The sequence below is a fragment of the Gracilinanus agilis genome, chromosome 4 (genome assembly GCF_016433145.1).
Source record: "Gracilinanus agilis isolate LMUSP501 chromosome 4, AgileGrace, whole genome shotgun sequence".
Lineage (NCBI taxonomy): Eukaryota > Metazoa > Chordata > Mammalia > Didelphimorphia > Didelphidae > Gracilinanus > Gracilinanus agilis.
Window position 1 is genome coordinate 250891724 of NC_058133.1, and position 22166 is coordinate 250913889.

The 22166-nt window shown below is 45.9% G+C and overlaps 1 protein-coding gene across 2 annotated transcripts; it reads left to right on the forward strand.

Annotated features, from left to right (window-relative positions):
- The first annotated feature begins 4337 nt into the window (after positions 1-4337).
- On the forward strand, positions 4338-20994 carry DLG4 (discs large MAGUK scaffold protein 4). 2 transcript variants are annotated; one of them, XM_044672967.1, is made up of 20 exons: positions 4338-4396; positions 8598-8651; positions 8848-8898; positions 9204-9328; positions 9530-9699; positions 9831-9967; positions 10090-10234; positions 10628-10766; positions 11174-11330; positions 11610-11712; positions 13084-13198; positions 14460-14636; positions 15082-15118; positions 15249-15276; positions 15397-15444; positions 15627-15728; positions 16141-16313; positions 17593-17702; positions 19620-19711; positions 19821-20994. In XM_044672967.1, the coding sequence occupies exons 3-20, from the start codon at positions 8869-8871 to the stop codon at positions 19925-19927; spliced, it is 1995 nt and encodes a 664-aa protein (XP_044528902.1). In that variant the 5' UTR covers positions 4338-4396; positions 8598-8651; positions 8848-8868; the 3' UTR covers positions 19928-20994. The 2 variants fall into 2 exon arrangements, with proteins under 2 accessions (XP_044528902.1, XP_044528903.1); XM_044672968.1 differs by lacking the exons at positions 4338-4396; positions 8598-8651 and having other exon boundaries at positions 8757-8898.
- The last annotated feature ends 1172 nt before the right edge of the window (positions 20995-22166 follow it).

Genomic DNA, 22166 nt, shown 5'->3' on the forward strand with positions numbered 1-22166 from the left:
GGGAGGATATGTGGACTTGGGGCGAAGTTGATTGTGGGTGCCCATCGGAAAGGGTAGCTGGGGGAACCCACAGCTGGAAGGGCGGGAAGGGAGCGCTTGTTTCGGGGGGGGGGTCTCTTCTCACTCCTCTCCCTCCCCATGACGCTCTCCCGCACTGCGCAGGCGCTGCTCTCCCCCCTCCTCTCCGGCCGCAGCTTCCAGTTGCCGGCGCCGCAGCCCCCGCCCCTCCGCCCCTCCCCTCTACCTTGGGACCCCCTAATATCCCCCTCTCCCCCTCCCCCAATATTGCCCTCCCCTCCTCCATGTCGGCTCGGAACAGATTCGCCTCCATGTGTCTCTGCGTGGTACGTCCGGCGGGGTATGGGCTCCCGGCCCCCCTTCCATTTTCACGACCCCCCCCCCCAATTTGGGGGCACAAGCTTCAAGAGCATCCCTTCCCCTCTACTGGGCAAAGGGTACTGAGGGTGGAGATTCCTTGGGGATTCTGCCCTCATTTGCTTCCTTTTCATGCCTGGGGGGCTGGGGAGGAGGGTCCCAAGGGATGTGAGCAACAGAGCCCCTCATTTTCTCTTCAGTTTTATCTAGACCCTAAAATCTTGGGTGGGGGGGTATAAACATCTGCCCTTGCTTCTTTCATTTGCCCTGGGCCTCAGAGACGATGAACCCCAATGAAAATGAAGCATTGTCCTCCCCCCATCCTGTTTTACATCCTTGGCATCTGTATTTTTTGGGTGCAAACTGTAGCCCCAGAATAACATGCTGGGCCTCCAAGATGAAGGGTCTCAAGAGGATAAGAGCAACAGGGTATTTTCTCTCACTTTTGTTGCCCCTATACTCCAATAATGTGGGGATTCAAACCAGCCCTCTCTGCCTCTTGGTAAGGGTGAGTTTCAGAGGAAAGAGCAATATCCATTTTCTCAACTATGTTTTTTGTTATTGGGGGCATAAAAGCTTCCATCCTGGTCCCATATTCACTGCACTTCACTGGAGCTCCAGGAATGTACTTCCTCTCTTTCCCTTCACCACAGATGAACAGGCATTTTTCCTTCTATTTGTCTAGCCCCAGGTATCCTCAGATTCTCAGGGTACAGAATATTATCCCCTAAGTCCTCTATATTCTTATTCTCCATTTATCTTCAATGTTGACATTTTGAAGGATAGTGTATTCCCCAGTCTTAGACCCTTCTTTCCCTCAGGCCATTCTCATCCTGGAGTTGTGGGGAGGTCTGCAGAGATAAAAGTTTCTTACCCCACCCCCATCACCTGCTTCTCACAGTTTAGAGGGCATCTTTGGAGTATAGTTCTTATACCCAATTTACAAGATTTAAGACTAAGATCCTTTTGTTTTGGGAGCACTTAATGATGAACAAAGATGAATTAAATCTTATGGTCCTATGAAGCTTCCTCCTTTTTTTTGTTCTCTCATTTAACTATACCCTAAATATTTTCATGGGAGAGGAGTCTCATCAAGCCCAGCCTCTCTGGGGATAATTAAGATGAATAATTCAATCTCGGAAGTAATATCCTTAGAATGACTTGAGAGATTTGTTACCCACATATTTCCATTCACTCACCCCAAAATTTTTAGTGCATGGAACTGGAGCTTATAGGCACCTTTTGGAATTAAATACCCCTCCTCAGTGTCAGCCTGTGGTCCAGACTGTCCTGAGATTTTATGATCAGAATTTTTCCCCAAGATACCCCCAAATTATTGGGACATCACCCTATGTTTAATTTATCAGAGGGATGACTCCCCTCCCTAGTTCTTTGCATTATTACCACCAGATTTGGGGATGTAATGCCCAACCATAATACTCACTAAAATTCTCAAAATATATCCCAGTATGTTGAAATTGTCTGAGGAAGGGGACTTCAGCTTCGTTATTTTTTTGTTACATCCTAAAAAACCATGAGATACTTTTCAGCAGGAAATGAATGACAATCATTTTCTTTTTTTCTTCTAATACACCCTAAACTTTATTGAGATTGGGCTTTTCTATATCATTTCATGAAACCTTTTACCCAGGAGAAGGTTGCTTGGTCCTCTAAATACATTTACCCTCTGATTTACTCAGGAAGGTAAGACTTAAGAGTTTTTCATCTTGGGGATCAAAGAACACCCAAAGAGCTTGGGGAAGCTGCTTCTTAGGAAAAGTAATTTGGACTGGACTGATTTGTCCAGGCAAGTGGAATCATTCATTACCAGATCTGTCTAATTCATATATTGTTGGATGACCCAGAAGTAGGATGCCTCTGAATTAGAGAGTACCAGATAGAACCTTTCACTACCTTTTTGAGTAGGATTAAATACTGGGAAAAACAGTGAGGGATAAGGGAAATAGGAAGAAGAGTGGGGTAGGTCAGACTGGGGCAAAGGAAAGTGGGGAAAAGAGGACAGATATCATACATACACATAGACATCTCATCTTTCTCCCTTTACCTAGAAGATACTCCTCTTCTTCCCCTGTCTCTTCCTCCAGCCTATTTGGTATCTCCCTTTAAACTGAAGATAATGGAAAAAGGATTAGAGGAGGTTGATGGGAGATTGTTTCCTCCCAAAGGGTTCATCCCTTTTTCCCAACCTTCACACTTCCAGCCCCATCAATGGCCTAAACTGAGTCCAGTTGTCCCATCTCACTCCTATTCAGGAGACAGAGGTCTGTATTCCTCCATTCCCCATCTCTATTGCCATCTTTTTTCTAATCCTCTCCTAGGAATACTGGGATTAGTTGATCCTACAGCTAGGATTTGGGTGGGGAACAGTGAAGATTTTGGAGGGAGGTGGATAGGTAGAATCAAAATGCCTGGGCCTGAATCCCTGACCTTTCCAACTGAAGATTAGAAGTGATGCTGGTTAGGGAGTGAGTGCTATTACATACTTCCTGCCTGGGATGCTAGTTATCTTGAAACAGTGAATGATTAACTTCCTCTCCTAGCTTTGGGGGTGCAGAGTGGGCTAGGAAATGTTAGTGTGATCTGAGAATGGAGAGGCTCTTTGAGCTATAAGAGATGGAGGTAGAGAGAGATTTGTTTCAGTGAACAAGGGCTGAATGAGCCAGAGTATGAGGGGCAGATAATGAGGATGGGATTAGATAATACTCAATAAACATTTATTAAGCACCTGCAAGATGGCTCTTTAAATATGGATGCATAATTTAGAGGATAAGGGCTGAGAACTCAGGATAGAGACAAAATTAAAGACTGAGTTAGTGGGGCAGTGAGATGATACAGAGCATAAGCCCTGGATTCAGGAGGAACTGGGTTCAAAACTGGCCTCAGACAGTTCCTAGCTGTGTGACCCTGGGCCAATCATTTAACCTCAGTTGCCTAGCCCCTGCATAGCTTCTGCCTTGAAATAGCAGTTCTAAGACAGAAGGGAAGGATTTTAAAAGAAAAAAAAGATCGAGTTGGGAGGAAGACTGTGAGAACTGAGAATATGGTGTCTGAGAACTGAAGGGTAAGGGGCTGATGAAATCAGGTTAGAATAAGGGGGTTGCAGGCCTGTAAGGTTAAGAGACTGGGGACTGAAAACAGGATTTAGGGAGTGGGAGACTATGAATGGGGAAAGGCTGAGAAAAGGAGAATCTATAAGGATTGAGACAGTAGGGATCAGCCCTAGTTAGGGGTTGGAGAATTAAAGGGTTATTGAGGAGATAAGAAACAGAATTCAATTCAATAAGCATTTCTTAAGTGCTTACTATGTACCAGGCACATGGTAAATCAATGGAAGACTGAAAGAATGGGAAACTGGAGACTGAGGACATAGTAAATTGAATATTGAAATGAGGAGCCTGAGAACTAAGGAGACAAGAGAATAGAGGATCAAAAAAAGAGAGAGAATTGGGGACTGGGAATGAGGGATAGAAGGAACCAACAGAATGGGAAATGAGATGAGGGATGGTGAAAATGAAATGAGGGACTGAAACTGGGGCCCTGAGAACTTGGGGAATAGGGTGACTTTGGCCCAGAGAGAATTTGAAACTCAAACGAAGTTTGAGGACAATATGGGGGAGGAGGCAAAGAGACAGTGAAAGAAGAAAATTTGGAAAGAAGTCCTGGGAAAGTGGAAAAACAGTTGGCAGAAGTGGTTAATGGAGCTGGGAATTTCTAGAGGTAAAGAGATTTATGGGGCAGGAGCAGAGGGAATATCTGAGGGACAACGATGCTGAGGGAAGGGTTTGGAGATTGGACAACTGTAGATGCCTAGAACTGCACCTGAATGAAGGGAAGTAAGCAGAAGGGAATGGAATGAGAAACGACATCTAGAAACCTGGGGAAATCCTGGTACCTGGAGCTGCCCTGATACCTTCACCTTCGCCTTCATTCCCAGAAATACCGCTATCAAGATGAAGACACGCCCCCTCTGGAACACAGCCCGGCCCACCTTCCCAACCAGGTAAACGCCCCCGAGCTGGTGCACGTGTCGGAGAGGAACTTGTCCCATCTCGAGGCCGTCAGTGGGGTCGTGGGCCACGCCCACTTCTCCCCGCTCAAGGTAGGAGACCCAGGTGGCCCCCTCCCCCGTCCCTTGGAGCTTTGGAGCCGCTGTCACCCCCCCAAGGGCCGGTATGGGGGAAGAGAGCCAGGGTGGAGGGCGGGGGATGGGGGAGGTGGCTTCCTGGGTCACCGGGGGCAGTGGACTAGACCTCGAGAAGGAAGGGAAATGGGAGTTAGGGCTGCTGGTTCCCCAGAAGGGGAGAACCTTCTCAAGTGGAGTAGAAGAGGTATCTCTTTTCATTGGCTCTTTTCCCTGCTGCAACCCCCCACCAACACACATAAAGGCAGCACACTCAATCAATTCATTAATGCTTCATCAGCCTGCCCTTTCTCCCTCCCTCCCTTCCTTCTTTCTCTTCAAAAAATTTTAAGCTGGACTTCTTGTCTTAATGTATCTCTCTATCCTTGTCTCTTGTCCATCTCCTTATGTCTTTAGTTTCTATTTTTCTAACTACGGCTCTCTGTCCCTCATTTTTTATTCTGTATTTCTATCTCTTTCCATCATTACTTCAGTTTGTAGAACCTTTTCTGTCTCTCTTCCTTGTCTACCCAGACTTTCTGCCCTGTTTTTCCTACTTTCATGCTCTCCCTTCCTTTCTCACTCCCCTCCTAGGTCTACAGCTTAATCTCTGTCTCCGTCTCTCTGTCATATTCTCAGACTATATCTCCAGGCCTCAACTCCCATGAATCCTTGTGCCTTGCATTACTAGCCAGTCTGAGAACACTGGAGGTGAAAGGAGCAGGATCTAAACAACTCTACTCCCTTCTCCTACCTTCTTTATCTACTGTGGGGAAAACGGGCTTCTCATAATTGCTTGGCTCTACTCCCTAACATGGGGAGGAGGTACTGTGTGCCTCTTTACAAGAACTCTCATTTCATCCCACATACCCTTAGTTTCTCCTTCCCCTCTCCCTTTGTCTCTTTGCCTATATCATCTCCTTCCCAGACTAGGAATTGTAGGTGATGGGTGGTTCATGCTAATCCATTTCAATGCAGATTGGTTGTTAGGGGAAGGAAGGTACTGGGGATTGGGAGGAAGATGTTGGTATCTGTACTGTATGCCAAGTAAATGGGAAGGAGGTTTCTAAACAGCATTTAAAGGGCAAGGAGGAAGCTGAGGCTATATAGTAGGGAAACCTGAAGAAAGGATAACTGGGTGAGACTAAATTCAGGGAGCTAAAGAAAATAGATCAATAGATGCCATCAATTTCAAGCCCCACCCCCTTATTTTACAGGTGAGGAAATGGGCTGAGAGAAGTTAAGTGACTTGCCCAGAGTTACACAACTTGTAAATCTTGACTAGAACTTGAACTTAGATCTTCTTGACTTTAAGACTAACATTCTACCATCTTGCTGCCTAGAGTGGTAGGGGGCAGAAAGTGGCAAGGGACAGGAAAATAGGCAGTGGTACAGGTTGTAGAGTTTTGAGTCTTTGGTATTAGAAGTCAAGAAAAAATTAGTAGGTGGGGCAAGAAGGTTGCTCAGTGTATAGAGTGCAATGTGTGGAGTCAGGAGGACCTGGGTTCAAATATGACCTTAGACACTTCCTATCTGTGTTACCCTGGGCATGTCACTTAACCTCATTTGTATAACCTTTGCTCTTCTATCTCAGAGTCGCTACTAAGACAGAAAAATAAAGGTTTAAAAAATTTTTTAAGGAAAAAAAGAAAAGAGTAGAGGGGAAGGGAAAGACTCAGAACAAAGAGAATTGTGGTGCTATGAGAAGAATGAGGACAAGGTCATTGCAAAATTTGCTTCTGTATAAAACAACTAGGATTAGGCATGGGGGCTGATAGAGGGAGATGAAAAGGATTTAGCTAAGAGATGCAAGGCTATATGTTACTCTTCTTCTTTCACATGATTATTATAGAAGGAAGTACTTGGTGCATCTGGCCAGAGATTAGGATAGATGGTGACAAAAAAGGATGAAGTGCTTGACTGAATGGGATCAGTTAGATGACTGAGAAGGAAGTACATTGGAAGGAGTTTGTGAAAGATTAGAGTATTAGATGTTGGGGAGGGGAGGTCAAGTGATATGGGTATGAGATAGGGAAGAACATTTGGGGGGAACAATGGGGATGGAAGATTAAATAACCAAGGAGCTATTAGGACAAACGTATATAGGAGATTTGAAGGTTAGGAGAGCAAAGAATGGGGCAGAGGGAAAAATAGGGATTTATTAAGGGAGTAAGGGAGTCGAAGGCTTAGAGGACTAGAGGTAGGTAGGAGAGGGAGTTTAGAGAAAGGTGGGAAGGTGGGTGTGTTTGGGGGGTTAGAGACAGATCTGACACAGATGATAAGAAAGGAAAATTGGGTAAGAAATAGAGAATAGAGGGACAAGAGCATGAAATGACATATTAGGAGTAGAGAGTATGTATGAGGTGAGGGACAGAGTTGAGTTGGGAAATGAGAGATGAGGGATGAGGAGAGTGGAGGATGGGGATATGAATGTGTGATGTTGGAGGTTGGGGATAATAGATAGAGATGAAGGATGGGAATGAATGGTGGACCATAGGAAATAGTGATGATGAGGGAACTCAGTAGATGGGGATTAGATGGAGGTTATAAAGACTTGACATTTGATGAGATATAAGTCAGCTCAGGGAGATCCAGGTGATATGCATCAGGATTTGGGTAAAGAACAGCCTGAGAACAACAGAGGGAGCACTCAAAGTCTTTTTATCTTCTTCCTCTCAGTTGTGGGTTCAGGTCCCCCATCCCTATGACAACCCTAGGCTTTACCTTGGTGAAGAGTGACATCAGGAATAAATTTGACCCTACTTTCCTTATGGATTAACTCTTTCCCTTTATGGAACGAGAAAATATCTGAGCAAGGATCAGGATGTCCTTCATCATCTTCCCTATTCCAAAGGGACAGGAGAGGTAGAGGTGAAGAGATGGAGGAGGGCAGGAAGGAAGGAGGAACTGAAGAAGATTCAAGATGTATTATTTCAGATGAGAGACAGAGCAGTGGGAGGGAAGGGGCACTGAAAAGGACTTCCTTTGAGACTAGTTTGGCCTGATCTCATGTTTATTGCTGTTTCAACAATTGGTGACATATGGTACTGGTTGCTATTGCTAAGCAATAGGAGGAAGAGGGTGATCTCTGGGTCCTAGAGGGGAAATGGGTGTGTCTAGGGCAGTGATGGACACATTTTTTAAAGAGGGGGCCAAAGGAAAGGAAATGCTCATCTGTTTCTAAGGCAACACTTTCGAAGTTTCATTGTATTGTATCCTACTCATTGTATTTGTCAGATTAGGAATAATGTCGTGTGGCCAGGTAGAACATTTCAGGGGGCCACATCTGGCCCGTGGACCGTAGTTTGCCCATCACTGGTCTAGGGGAAAGAGATTTGGAGGAATTGAGAATTCAAGGCAAGACACCTGGAAATCCTTGGAAGATTCCTGGGATATAGTAGGGAAGGGGAGAATGTAGCAAATGCCTTGTCATTGATTCCTTGGTTATGTTTATATGTGGTGTGTAGCATGTGTGACATATATGAAGTGAGAAATTCTCTCTTGTCACCCCAGGCTTGTTCAACCTCACCTGTATCTTTTGTTCCCCTTGTCTTGCTCTTTCCCTCCCTCTCTTCTTGAAAAGCTACTTCACATAGATATAGTCTCCCTTCACTAGCCCACAGCAACACACAAATCTCTGTCTCTCTCTCTGTCTCTCTCTCTCTGTCTCTCTCTGTCTCTCTTTGTCTCTCTCTCTGTCTCTGTCTCTCTGTCTCTCTGTCTCTCTCTCTCTCTCTCTCTCACACACACACACACACACACACACACTGCTCTATGTGTTGGAATAAAAGAACCAAGGCTCCTTTGAGACTTTCCAACTTCTCTATCCCTTTTAAAAGTTTTTAGCCATTCAAAGCCTTCTAGAACCTGCCATCCAGATGGATAATTCTTTTGGATTCCCTGGGGGAAGTGGGGAAATGAGAGCTAGAAGCTCATGAAGGGAAAAATGCCTGGGTCCATGAGCAGGTCTGAAGCTGTGGAAACTGGAAGAGGAGCTGGGCTGGGGGACCCTCCCTCCTACCCCAGCACAAGCTCTCTCTGGAGTCAAGGCTTATGGTATTTTCTTGTTTCTCTATCTTAGGCCAACTCTCCCCCCGTGATTGTCAACACAGATACTCTTGAAGCCCCTGGATATGTGAGTTGGTCAGATTTGGGGGACTGGGAACTTGGGAGGGTTAGGACTGTAGAGTGGGTAGAGAGAATTAGAGAATGGAGAAAATGAAATGAATAGATACAAATGGAGAGGGAGAGAAAGAGGAGGGGAGCAGGTTATTAGTGTAGAAATGCCTGTCTCACTGGTTTTGTGTTTCTGGCCTGTGTTGGAGCTGCAGGTAAACGGAACAGAAGGGGAGATGGAGTATGAGGAGATAACATTGGAACGGGTGAGTAAGTGCCCCCCATTCTCTCTAGCTCCCATCTTCTTCATGCTTTTCAGGCCCTATTTTTGCTTCTTTCTCTGATTTCACTATTTCAGCCCTCTAATTCTCTAACTTCCCCTTCCCTTACCTGCTAACAGCCCCTCACCTCCTAGCTCTTGTTCCTTCTCTATTCCCCAACTCCCCAGCTCCCCTCTACTCTTTGCCCCCTGTCTTTATTCCTATTGATTTTATGGAGAGGACTCTACCAGTGGAAACAAGGCGGAGGTAGGAGCTGCTGATTCTTTCTCCCCCCACTCCCCTTCACCCAGGGTAACTCAGGCCTGGGCTTCAGCATCGCAGGTGGCACCGACAACCCACACATTGGCGATGACCCATCCATTTTCATCACCAAGATCATTCCTGGGGGGGCTGCAGCACAGGATGGCCGACTCAGGTGTGGGGGCCTGGATACCTGGGTCCCTGAGGGAGAGGGGACTGGGGGCTGGGGAGATAAGGCCCTGAGAGGAACAATGTAGCTGGGAGGAATGGGAGGGAGAATCACAAATCCTAATGCTTGAGTCCCTAAGGAGAATAGGGGAACTGGTGGGATGGGGAAAATCATAGGTTTAAAGTACCTGCTTTACTGTCCCCTCAGGGTCAATGATAGCATCCTATTTGTTAATGAAGTGGATGTAAGGGAGGTGACACACTCAGCTGCTGTAGAAGCTCTGAAGGAAGCAGGCTCAATAGTTCGACTCTATGTCATGCGTCGAAAGCCTCCTGCTGAGAAGCTCATGGAAATCAAGCTCATCAAGGGACCTAAAGGTAACCATAGATTTCTAGCTCTGCCTCTTTTTAAGGAACCAGACCCCCAGGTTCTCATCCAAACTCTGGCTCTCTCCACTGTCCATGCTCTCTCAGCCTCAGCTCCTGGCTCTCTTTCCCTCCCTCTCTAGGTCTCGGCTTCAGCATAGCAGGTGGTGTGGGGAACCAGCACATCCCTGGAGACAATAGCATCTATGTGACAAAAATCATTGAGGGTGGGGCTGCCCACAAAGATGGTCGGCTACAGATCGGGGACAAGATCCTTGCTGTGAGTTCCTCCTTCCTAAAGCACCCAAAACCATGACTTTGATCAGATAAACCTTCCTGCCTCTCCAGCTTAGTGCCTTGTATCCTCTGATCTGGCTTCTCCCTTTGTTCTCCTCTTTCTAGGTGAACAGTGTTGGGCTGGAGGATGTGATGCATGAGGATGCGGTGGCTGCCCTGAAGAACACATATGATGTTGTCTACTTGAAAGTGGCCAAACCCAGCAACACCTATCTGAGTGATAGCTATGCCCCACCTGACATTACCACTTGTGAGAGTCCCCCCAACCCTTGACATCACCCCTTGTGAGAGTCTCCTCTATACTCCAACACCCCTCCATGAACCCCCAACTCTCGGCACTCCCTCCCTGTAAGAACCCGTAATATACCTGCTTTTTACCTATGAGAATCTCCTAGAGCCTGACATCATTCCCGGGAAGCAGCCCAACATGACTGTTTGTAAATGCACCCTTTTCAATTCTCTTGGCATCTCCTTTTATGAGAAGCTTTCCCCTCCAAGTCCTTGATAACACAGCTTGTAAAACTCCCCCTCAAAATCTACAGTCTAATATCAGGAGGAGGCTCCCTAGGGTGGTAAGATAGGTTTGGGGGGAGCTTCCCCTCCCTGAACCACCTGCCAGTCCCCCTTCTATGTCTCTCCCCAGCCTATTCCCAGCACTTGGACAATGAGATCAGCCACAGTAGTTACCTGGGCACTGATTATCCACCAGCCATGACACCCACCTCCCCTCGTCGCTATTCCCCGGTGGCCAAGGAGCTGCTGGGAGAGGAGGACATTCCTAGGTGGGGAAAGACCACATACATGGAGCTCTGGGTGAACCTGAAGTTGGGAGGTGGGGAGAAAAAGGGAGGGGTCAGAATGCGGAGTCTCTAGAGGGGAAAGGAATTGGGATGGTTACTGAAGACTGGGAAGTCCTAGGACAGTGATGGCAAACTTTTTCGAGGGGCAGGTGATGTGAGAACTGTCTGTCCTCGGGCACCCATAGGGAGGGGGAGGGGGAGCAGCCCAGCCCAGCATCCCTCTGGCTTTCTAATAACTTTGGTGAACTCTGTGCTGGGGCAATGGTGCACATGCCCACAGAGAAGGCTCAGAGTGCTCCCTCTGGCATGAGTGCCATAGGTTCGCCACCACAGATCTAGGAGATGACTGGTTTATGTGGTAGTGATCCCTGTATTCTCCATCCTCACAGGGAGCCACGGCGGATTGTGATCCATCGAGGTTCCACAGGCTTAGGATTCAACATTGTAGGGGGTGAAGATGGTGAAGGCATCTTCATCTCCTTCATTCTTGCGGGAGGTCCAGCAGACCTTAGTGGAGAACTACGCAAGGGGGACCAGATTCTCTCGGTGAGGATTTCAGCTCCCTGATCCCATGAATCTCCTGGTCCCCAGCCCTGGTTATTAAGGAGGAAATGTTTTCCAATAATGAGATCCCATGAATCCTGAAACTTCATTATCCTTGCAGTCTCTGTAGCAGATACATAAAGCTCTACCTTCCATCTCAATTTGACCCCCAGGTTTCATGATAATACAGCCTACAAGTTCAGCCCCATCCCTCAGGCCAGCAGTATGACCTAATTAAACCTTCTTCACCTATACCTTCACCCTACCCCTGCATTTCCTCAGGTCAATGGTGTGGATCTTCGAAATGCTACCCATGAACAGGCTGCTATTGCATTGAAGAATGCTGGCCAGACCGTCACTATTATTGCTCAGTACAAACCAGAAGGTAATTGTGTAGGAGCGAGATAAAAGTTAAGGAAGTACTCAACTACAAAACTCTTTTCACACAAAGTCTGGTCTAAACAGGTGGAAAAACATTAATTGTTCCTGGGTAGGCTGAGCCAATATAACAAAATAACAATTCTTCCTAAATTAATTTACCTCTTCACTGCTATGCCAATCAAACCACCAAATAATTATTTCACAGAATTAGAAAAAAATAAAAAAATTAATCTGGAAGAAAAAAAGGTCAAGAATATCAAGGGACTTTGAAAAATATGAAGTTGGGCCTAGCTGTATCAGATCTCAAACTATATTATAAAGTGACAACCATCAAAATAATCTGGTACTGTCTAAGAAATAAAGTGTGGATTAGTAGAATAGACTAGATAGAAACTCAATATGGAGTAGTAAATGTCTGTAATAACCTAATGTTGACAAACCCAAAGATCCAAGCTTTTGGAAGAACTCCCTATTTGACAAAAATTCTTGGAAAACTGAAAAACAGTATGGCTGAAACTAGGCAGAGATCAACATCTCATGCCATATACCAATAAACATGATTTAGAAATAAAGTCAGGGGTGAGGGTTGTAAAAGTGAAATTTGGGAAAATGCCATCTAAAAGTGTATATATTTCTATGGACAAGGGAAATGTATCAAAACTACATTTCCCGTGATCCAACATGGTCCAACTGGTTTCCGTTTCCCGGTCTTTGGGCTTGGGGAGGCCGACGTCTTGACGCAGGGAAGAGCTTAAATCTCCTGGGTTAGGAGGGAGTGGCTTCTTTGCGAGTAGGCTCTTGGCCAGGAAATAGGAGACAGTAATGGAGGTGGCAGTTTTGAATGCTTACAAGCGCGTGGTCTGATAACTTTATCAACATGGCTTTAATTAAATTACTAATTTATATTATTATACCAGCCTTTATCATTTTTAATATTAATAGGGTGGAATAGGGGAGGGCAGTTGTGTGGCTAGGTACTACAGTGGATAGAGAGCTAGGCCTGAAGTCAAGAGGACCCAGGTTGAAATATGGCTTCAGATACTTCTAGCTGTGTGACTCAGGGCAAGTCACAACCCCAATTGCCTAGCCCTTGCTGAACTTCTTAGAACTGCTACTAAGACAGAAGGTAAGGGTTAAAAAAAAATAAAGGAGGGACACCATAAACAAATTAGATGAGCACAAAATAATCAGACTTATGGATAATGGAAGAATTTATGACCAGAGTTAAGGAAGCAGCTCAGGTCATGGTCTCCAACAAAGGGAACAGAAAACAAGAGTAGGGGTGGATGGTAAAATGTTTATGTGTTTGACTCTTGGGATGAGGCCATAGTAGGGGCATCAGCCCATGATAGAGAGGCTTCTCCTTTTTTCTCAGAGTACAGTCGATTTGAGGCCAAAATCCATGACTTGCGGGAACAGCTAATGAACAGCAGCTTGGGTTCTGGGACAGCCTCTCTTCGGAGTAACCCTAAACGAGGCTTTTATATCAGGTTAGAGTTCAGTTCCCTTTCCTTCATCTACATTCCCTTCTCTTCACCCCTTTCATCCTCTGTAACTTCATATCATTTTTTCTCATGTCCTAGCTATCTTCCCTCTTATTTTCCCAATTTTCTATGCCCCTGTCTCCATGCTAAAGCAATAAATTCTTTAGAGTTGACATTCATTTTTTTTTTTAAGGCTGGGCTTTAAAGGGTGACTTTCCAAGGAAGGGAAACCTTCTGACCAGAGGCACAGAATGACTGGCTGTTTTAGGCTCACCCTAGTCAAGGAAGCTGGAATAGCTGAGATGATCTGACTTTTCCTTTCACCATATGAGGCTGCCTCTGTCTTCTTCACATTTGTACAGTGCTTTGTGGTTTTTGAAGCACTTTAGGATGTATCATTTCATTGGGTTTTCACAACATTCCTGAGAGCTAGGTAGTAGAGAAATTATTATACTCATTTTATAGATGAAGAAGCCATGGCCCCGAAAGATGATATGACTTGCCCAGCATCATGTGCTATAATCCCTCTTCTTCATCTAAGCCTCTTTCCATTCCTCCATATTGCCTTTACATATACCTTCCTGTCCCAATAGCCTTTATTTTCTCCTAGTTACTCATCCATCCTATCTTCCTTCTGTAATCCATTCTCCCATTCCTTTGCTCTGAAATTTAAATCCTCTCATTCTCATGACCATTATTCTGGCTCCCTGCATCTCTGTCACTTCCTCAGGAGCCCTCCTGGATCCCCCTCATCTTACCACTCTCCTACGTTGCCCTTATTCTCCTACCCCAACACTTTCTAACCCTTCATATTGTTATTGCTTCCAATAACCATCCCCAGCCATCTTTATAAGCATTCACCCTTTTATCCAAACATTTGCAGGTTGAGTGGAACCTAGGTGATATAGTGGATAGATTGCCAGACCTTATTCAGGAAATGCTTAGTTCAGATCCTGCCTTAGCTATTTACTCACTGGAAAAATCCACTTTTCAGGCTCGGTTTCCTCATCTGTAAAATGGTGATAATAATGGCACTTACTTCATAGGGTTGCTGTGAGAATCAAATGAGATAATATAAGTAAAGAACTTTGTAAATCATAAAACACGAATATAAATGTTAACCTGTTGTTATTGTTGTTGGCCCCATCCCCACATCTGCTGATTTATCTGTATCATGCTAGACCCTCTGCTTATTTTTCAGGGTGTAGAGTTAGTATGTATGTGATGGGATCATGTCCCCTCTTCCAATCTTCTCCAAACCAAACAGGGCCCTGTTTGACTATGACAAAACCAAGGACTGTGGCTTTCTGAGCCAGGCCCTTAGTTTCCATTTTGGGGATGTATTGCACGTGATCGATGCTGGTGATGAAGAATGGTGGCAGGCAAGACGTGTCCAGCCAGATGGTGAGACCGATGACATTGGCTTCATCCCTAGTAAACGGAGGTGAGTGAAGGTATTCATTTGCCCTTGGGAAATCTGAAAATGCAGTTTGGCTTTTAGGGCAGATAGCTCTTTAACAGAAAAGACTATAATATATGTTACTCATTACTGAAAGAGTATTACCTTTGAACTCTTGAAAGTGTGAATTCTTCCAAGATTTTCAAGAGGATCCTAACATCTATGAGTCTTAAAGGCAGGCAGTTTCTCATTCAGAAGAGCATAGGTCCCAGAGATTGTTGAGTTCCTTTGGGCATGAGCAGGGACCAAGAGGGTAGGGGCCAGAAGGGCCATTTCAATCCATTTGGTGTCTCCCCAGGACTTTTGGAAATTGGGAGCCTAGAAAATAGGGAATAGTTCCTTACTTCTGGAGGTCAGAGGTCTGGAGAGTTATTTGAAGGGAGAGATGAAAGTATTTACACATTCCCTTAACTCCCATTATGTCCCATAGGGTTGAGCGCCGGGAATGGTCAAGGTTAAAGGCCAAGGTGAGCTTGGAGAGAGGACAGGAGATGCTGATTGTGTGAGAAGTGGAAAATTTAAGGGAATAAAACCTTTGGGGGGGGGGAGTGAAGGATCTGGTAAAACCCAGTGATCTTTCTTCCATTTTTTCCTTAGGATTGGGGTTCTAGCTCAGGATCTCAAGGTGGGTATGTCTCAAAGGATGGGCTTGAATGAGGTCAGGGTTCTAATGGAGAGAAGAATGGGGATGGTGAAGAATAGGGAAGAAGGTTATGTGTGTCAGAGACTTATCTCCCTTTTTTAGGTCGAGAAGACACAGTCCTGAGCTATGAGACGGTGACACAGATGGAAGGTGAAACTCCATCCCTGTCCCTATTCTGTTTCATATATAGTACTCTCCTTTGATGCTCTTCCTCTGACCTCTCTTCAGCCTCTTCGCCCAACAGCTCTTCTTTTCACCCTTATCCTGATTCTGTCCCCTTCCCCCTACATTAAGATCTCTTTTAACTCTGATTCCATTGTCTCCTTCTTTAGTGCACTATGCTCGCCCCATTATCATTCTTGGCCCAACCAAGGACAGAGCCAATGACGACCTCCTCTCCGAGTTCCCTGACAAATTTGGATCCTGTGTTCCCCGTGAGTGACTGGGTTGGGGGTGTTGGAAGTGGGGAGATAATATGGTGTAGCCTCCAAAGATTTCCTCTCCAAATGAGCCTGATGCCACATAATCTTTTGCCCAAGGAACAGGTTGCCCCAAAAGTTGTTGGGAATTATAGTCCATAATCACCTAGTAGTTTGGGACCAGAAAGGTGAGGGATACCTGGATACTGCATTCTCCCAAACCCTTGAAATGTGAGAAGCATTCTCAAGCCAGCGGAAATTATAATTCTCTCCCAAGTCTCTACCTCTCCCTATGTCTCCTTCTTCAGAAGAGCTGGCTGTGTGGTCAGGCCATGAGGGTTTGGATCCTTAAATACCACAAAGGCAGGTCATGCAGTGGGAGGGATGGTGACTAGATTTCAGGTTGGGGTGGGGGCCTTCCTGGCAGATACGACGCGGCCAAAGCGGGAGTATGAGGTGGATGGTCGGGATTACCACTTTGTGTCATCGAGAGAGAAAATGGAGAAGGACATCCAGGCTCACAAGTTCATTGAGGCCGGCCAATACAACAGCCACCTCTATGGGACCAGCGTCCAGTCTGTACGAGAGGTGGCTGAACAGGTACCGCCCTGGGGCCGGGGCTCTGGATGTGTCTGTCCCCCTTATCCCTTCCTTCCCTCCTTCCCCCCCCCCCCCCGCCCCCAGTCCATTGCCTTCCTCTAGCTCTCTTGCTCTAACTTTTCTCTTTCTGTCTCTTTCCCCTGCTGGGTCTTGACTCCGTATCCTGCTCCTCTGTCTAATCCTACCCTCCACTCCCTCTATTTACTGTCTACTTGCTGTGCTCCCTCCTTCATCTCCTGCTGTCCCCCAACTTCTTTGGTATGTTTTTGCCTGCTCCTCTTCCTGTGTTTCCCCCTTACCCCTCCTTCTTCCATTGTGCCCCATTTCCCTTCTCTATCTGGTTGGTCTCTGCTTTATTCCCTCCCTTTCCTGGCTTTGTAACCTAACCCTCTCCTACATCTGCCCTCATTCTCTCTGACTGGTTCACCTTTCTCCTTCTCAATCTCTCTCTTCTCTGTTTTTTCCTTTATCTTTCCCTCTCTATTCTTTTTGGATCTGCCTTTTTTTTCTGTGTTTGTATAACCATATCTATTCTTTTACTATCTCCCTGTTATTTTTGCCTCCCCTCTCTCCTCTTGGCATTGTGTGGATACCTGTGGATGGTTCCTCCCTCCCCCATCTGCCCTCCTGTTCCTGTTCCTCCTCCCTCCCTTCTCTGCTCCTCCTCTCCCCATCTGGCTTCCTCCTTTGCCGTCTGTCTCTCCTTGTTTCTCCATCTGTCTGTCCTCTGTCTATTCTCCTTCTCTCGATTGTCTCCTTCCCCTTCACTTTGCCTATATACCTGTTCTATCCATCCATCTGTTCTATTTCCTTCCTCCCATTTCTGTTCCCTCATCTTCCTCCCTTCCACCTGCTCCTTGGCCCTGCCCATCTGTCCTTCCCTCCTCTTTTCCTTGCTTTATCACTTTGTCTCTCTTCTTTTTTTATTCTTCTTGCTCCATTTCCTCTGTCTGTTTCCTTTTCTTCCTTGCTTCATCTGTTTGTCTTCCTTCTTTTTCCTCTCTTCTCTTTGTTCTCTATAATTGCATCTATCACTGTCTTTCCTCTATTCCCTCGATTTCTCTGCATGCTATCTTTCTGTTTTTTTCCTCCCTTCTCTCCCAATCCTAATCTCCTTCTCATTCCTCTAAACTTCCTCTTCATCCATTTGTCTTTCCTTCCATTCTCTCTCTCTCCCCCTCCGTACTGGGGTGCTTCTGTCTGTCTTTTCCTGCCCTTCTCTCTCTGTCTACACCTATGCACCCTCCTGTCCTCCCTACCTCCCCTCCTGCCCCCCCAGGGAAAGCACTGTATCCTTGACGTCTCGGCCAATGCCGTGCGGCGGCTGCAGGCGGCCCACCTGCACCCTATTGCCATCTTCATCAGACCTCGATCCCTGGAGAACATCCTGTGAGTACTGTCCAAACCTCCAGGGGATAAGATGGAAGGGGGAAGGGAGTAACCCAGGGCCTGTTCACATGCTTTACCCCAAACAACTCATTCCTTGTTCTGTCCTCTATCACAATCTGGTTCCTACCACAACACCCTACTACACAGACACTAAAGCATACCAAATAGTCACAAGATAATTCAAATAACTGTCAAGTTTACAGGGAGCTTTTTCAAAGTACCACTGTTGTCACTTGGAGGGAGGGCACTGGACCCTTCCCCATCTCACTCAGTTCCATGAAACTGCACCTTTTTTTATTATACATTTATTAATATTTGTTTTTAACCTGTTTACATACTTTATGCCCCTACTTTCCCCCTCACCCCCCGCTCTCCTCCCACCCATGGCCAACGCACATTTCCACTGGTTGTGTAACATGTGTCCTTGTTCAGGGTCTATTTTCCCATTCATGTCCGCCTCAGCCCATGCCTTCAAGCAATTGTTTATCTTATATGTTTCCTCTCCTGCAGTCCTTCCTCTGAGTGTGGGTAGCATCTTTACCATAAATCCCTCAGAGCTGTCTTGTGTCATTGCAGTGCTGCTGGTACAGGAGCCCATTACATTTGATTTTACCATAGTATATCAGTCTCTGTGTACAATGTTCTTCTGGCTCTGCTCCTTTCACTCTGCATCACTTCCTGGAGGTCTCTCCAATTTGCATGGAATTCCTCCAGTTTATTATTCCTTTTAGCACAATAGTATTCCATCACCCACGTATACCACAATTTGTTCAGCCATTCCCCAATTGAAGGACATCCCCTCATTTTCCAGTTTTTTGCCACTACAAAAAGCGCAGCTATAAATATTTTCGTACAAGTCTGTTTATCTAGGATCTCTTTGGGGTGCAAACCCAGCAATGGTATGGCTGGATCAAAGGGCAGGCAGTCTTTTATAGCCCTTTGGGCATAGTTCCAAATTGCCAGCCAGAATGGCCGGATCATTTCACAACTCCACCAGCAATGCATCAATGTCCCGATTTTGCCACATCCCCTCCAACATTCATTACTCTCCCCTTCTTTCATTTTAGCCAATCTGCTAGGTGTGAGGTGATACCTCAGAGTTGTTTTGATTTGCATTTCTCTAATTATTAGAGATTTAGAACACTTTCTCATGTGCTTATTGATACTTTTGATTTCTTTACCTGAAAATTGCCTATTCATGTTTCTTGCCCATTTATCAATTGGGGAGAAACTGCACCTTTTTAGCCCTCTTGGACCTCACTTCTAACAACCTGAAGGATAGCCCCAAGGGACCCTAATGCTGCCAGGAGTTCTAGTCCTTTCTGTAACCTCCTAGACACCCTCTGTATGCTTCAGCTTCTTTCCTGTTTTTGTTAACCTGTAGAGGGAGTCAGGGAAGTGTCTGGCATAATGGATAGAGGGTAGACCTTGAAGTCATGAAGACCTGGGTATACATTCTAATGGTATAACCCAGAGCAAGTCACTGGACCTCTTCCTGCCCTTGGCAACTCTCTAAGGCTACAAGTTACAGTTATATTATTGATCTGTTCCAGTCAAAGGAATTTCCACCCTGGGAGTTTCCCATATTGATGAAATCACAGGTCCAGAATAATTTTTAAAAATTTGGAAGGGGAATTGAGATGACAACTTCTGGCGACAACTTCAGGTTAGGAATGCCTAGACCCAAGTACTTCTGGGGTTATAACTCCTACAGTGGGGACCGATATCAGAGAGTGAGGTTCTGGAAGGGTTTTTGCTTTTTTTTAGAGGATGTTCCCCTTTCCCCCCTAATACATTCCCAAAGCACCTTAGCTTCTTACCCACTGACTTAAGTGCTGGACATCAGGAGGGAATGTGCACAAGAGAAGGCTGGGGACCCTAACGTCTCACTCCTCTCTCCCATCTTCTCTTCCCTAGAGAAATTAACAAACGGATAACAGAGGATCAGGCCCGCAAAGCCTTTGACAGAGCCACCAAGCTCGAGCAGGAATTCACAGAGTGTTTCTCAGGTATGTGGGGGAGTGGGAAAGAGGGGATGGGGGATTTCTGGGAGACAGCTGGAGGCACTGAAAAACAGATAACAGTCTTCACTCCTTTCCTTTCTTCTCACCCTTACAGCCATCGTGGAGGGTGAAACCTTTGAGGAGATCTACCACAAAGTAAAACGTATCATTGAAGAGCTATCAGGGCCATACATTTGGGTCCCGGCCCGAGAGAGACTCTGATTCCCTGTCTACCACTGCAGCCTGGACTCACCCGCCCTCCAAGGCCCCCCTCAGCCTGGACTCACCTGTCCAAGCCCTTCTCCTCTTATTTATTTCCTTTATGACCCAACCCAGATGGGGGGGACTTCTCTGCATGTGCCCCGCCCCCCTGAGCTGGGTGCCTGGGTCCCAGGAGCACAGAGAAGCTAGGGGAGCTGGACGCTTGGATTCCTGATCCAGAAACCTCTCTCCTAAAAACCCCTCTCGCCTCACCCCACCCCACACCCCCAGGACCTGGAATACCTCAGCCATCCCTTCCTGCTTCTCCTCCCCCTTCACATTCCAGAATGCAAGGGGACTAGCACTTGCTGGAGCAACCCAGGCTTGGGGCATGAGGGGCCATTGGGCTCTGCCTTCTCATCTGAGGGAGAGGCTGGAGCTCACCTACGTCCCAATTTCCCACATCCCCTTGATTTCTCTCAAGTTTCTTTTTTTTTTTTTTCCGGTTCTCCATTTTTTTCTTCTCAAAGGTGGTTTATTTTTTTGGGAAGGATGTTGGGGGCAGTCACATAGACCCTCCCCCCACTACCTTCCCCATGAATTTCCCCCTTTTTCTTGCTGGTTTGCATGAGTGGAAGGTCTAACTGTGGCTTTTTTTCTGGGATTTTTTTGGGGAAGGGGGAGGGCCAGGGGCTGGGGTGTGGGGATTATGGGAGGGGGTGGGAAGAGGGAAAAGGGGGGGTGGGCCTTGGGGAGCTGGGGGGAGATTAGATATGCTGCTGCCTTCTGCAATTTATTTTTTTTTTGAGAGAGCGAAAGGAAGAGACAGATACTTGAAAATGCTTGTGGCCTGATTATTTGGGATTAGAAGGGGGGAAAGGGAGGCATATAGGGTGGGTCTGAAAATACTCAGATTTAATTAAAACTTTTACTACTGGAGGGAGGATGGGAAACTGATAGAAATAGGATATAAACGTGATAAGGGATGGAAATGAGAAAGATGGATTGGTGTTAAACTAACCAGAAGTGGGCAGAGAACTTTTGGATTTCTGATATGAAAATATCGAGCCTAATATGAAGTTGGAGTATCCAACTAGAAGAGTGTGAGCTTCTGGAGGACAGAAGCCACTCTGTCTGGCTCCTTCTCTAAACCACTCAAGTCCCAAGCAGTCTCTGAAATAGGCAATGCGGTCCATGCAAGATGTCCCTGGCAGTGCACCTTGGTGTCGATAAAATGGGAGAAGATCATTTGACTAGGGCTACTGAGGTTTGGTGTGAAGGAGCCAGTGCTAAGGAATTGTCCATAGCCAAACATTACACTAAGGCCAGCTAAAAGATCCATCACCTCATTTCTGTCTCTGCCCTTCCTGTCCTCAACTCCTGTAGGAACCAAGGCCATTGTCCTTACTTGGGATACTAAAGGCAGACACTATCCTGCAAAAGATAGAAGTCGGCATCCCCACCTGTGGTTTCCTTTTTATCCCAGGGGTCCTGATATCTGGGTCTCACAAGTGAACATTTGGTTTTGAGAACTCTAATGTCAACCTAATAATGGAGGCATACATGCAAAACTCTTGGGAAGCCTACCTCCCCTGGAGTCTTCCATTCAACTTTAGACTTTCTCTTTTAATCTCCACCTCCACTTCTTGCATTTTGTGTCATAGTGAGAAGAAGAATTATAAAATGCAATTATTAGACCTTTTTAGTTTATTCTTGGATGTACCCCAGACCCTATTTCATCTGGCACCTCAACCAATCTATGAAGAGGGCTTACTGTCAAGTCTGAAAAATCTCTGGTAAAGAGATGGGTTCTTTCTAATTACCTCTTTCATAAACTGAGGTTTCTGGCAATCCAGGGTTGACATTAAGCCTTCTGGGATGTGAAGAGGCAGGTCAGAGATAGGGAAATGGCGTCTTGAGTTCTCTAGAAGAAGACAACCCAGAGGCAGCCAGCTCCTATGAACTTTAATTAGGGATATGTACAGAAACTAGTTCTGGGAAATTCAGCATTAGGTAGTGAAAAGGAGAAATAACCTTTTCCCTCAAATCCCATGGAATACTTTCATCTTGAGCCAACCACTTCCTTATCCCCAACTCCCACCCCCAATCACATTAATGGTCTGGAAAGAATTGTAATCCCCATATATCAGATACAAAACTTTGTCCCTACTACTAGGGAGAAGGGAAAGGAAGCACCCTCTGAACAGGCTGTGTTTGGGAATAGATTTAGTCAGGTTGTGTCCCACCCCTTTTACCTCTG

Bases quoted from the DNA above. Each gene is read 5' to 3' on its own strand.
- DLG4 (XM_044672968.1), top strand. From the start codon at position 8,800: ATGCCTGTCTCACTGGTTTTGTGTTTCTGGCCTGTGTTGGAGCTGCAG. The intron at 11,713-13,083 runs GTAATTGTGTAG...CTTTTTTCTCAG, and splicing joins TGCTCAGTACAAACCAGAAG to AGTACAGTCGATTTGAGGCC. The intron at 16,314-17,592 runs GTACCGCCCTGG...CTGCCCCCCCAG, and splicing joins TACGAGAGGTGGCTGAACAG to GGAAAGCACTGTATCCTTGA.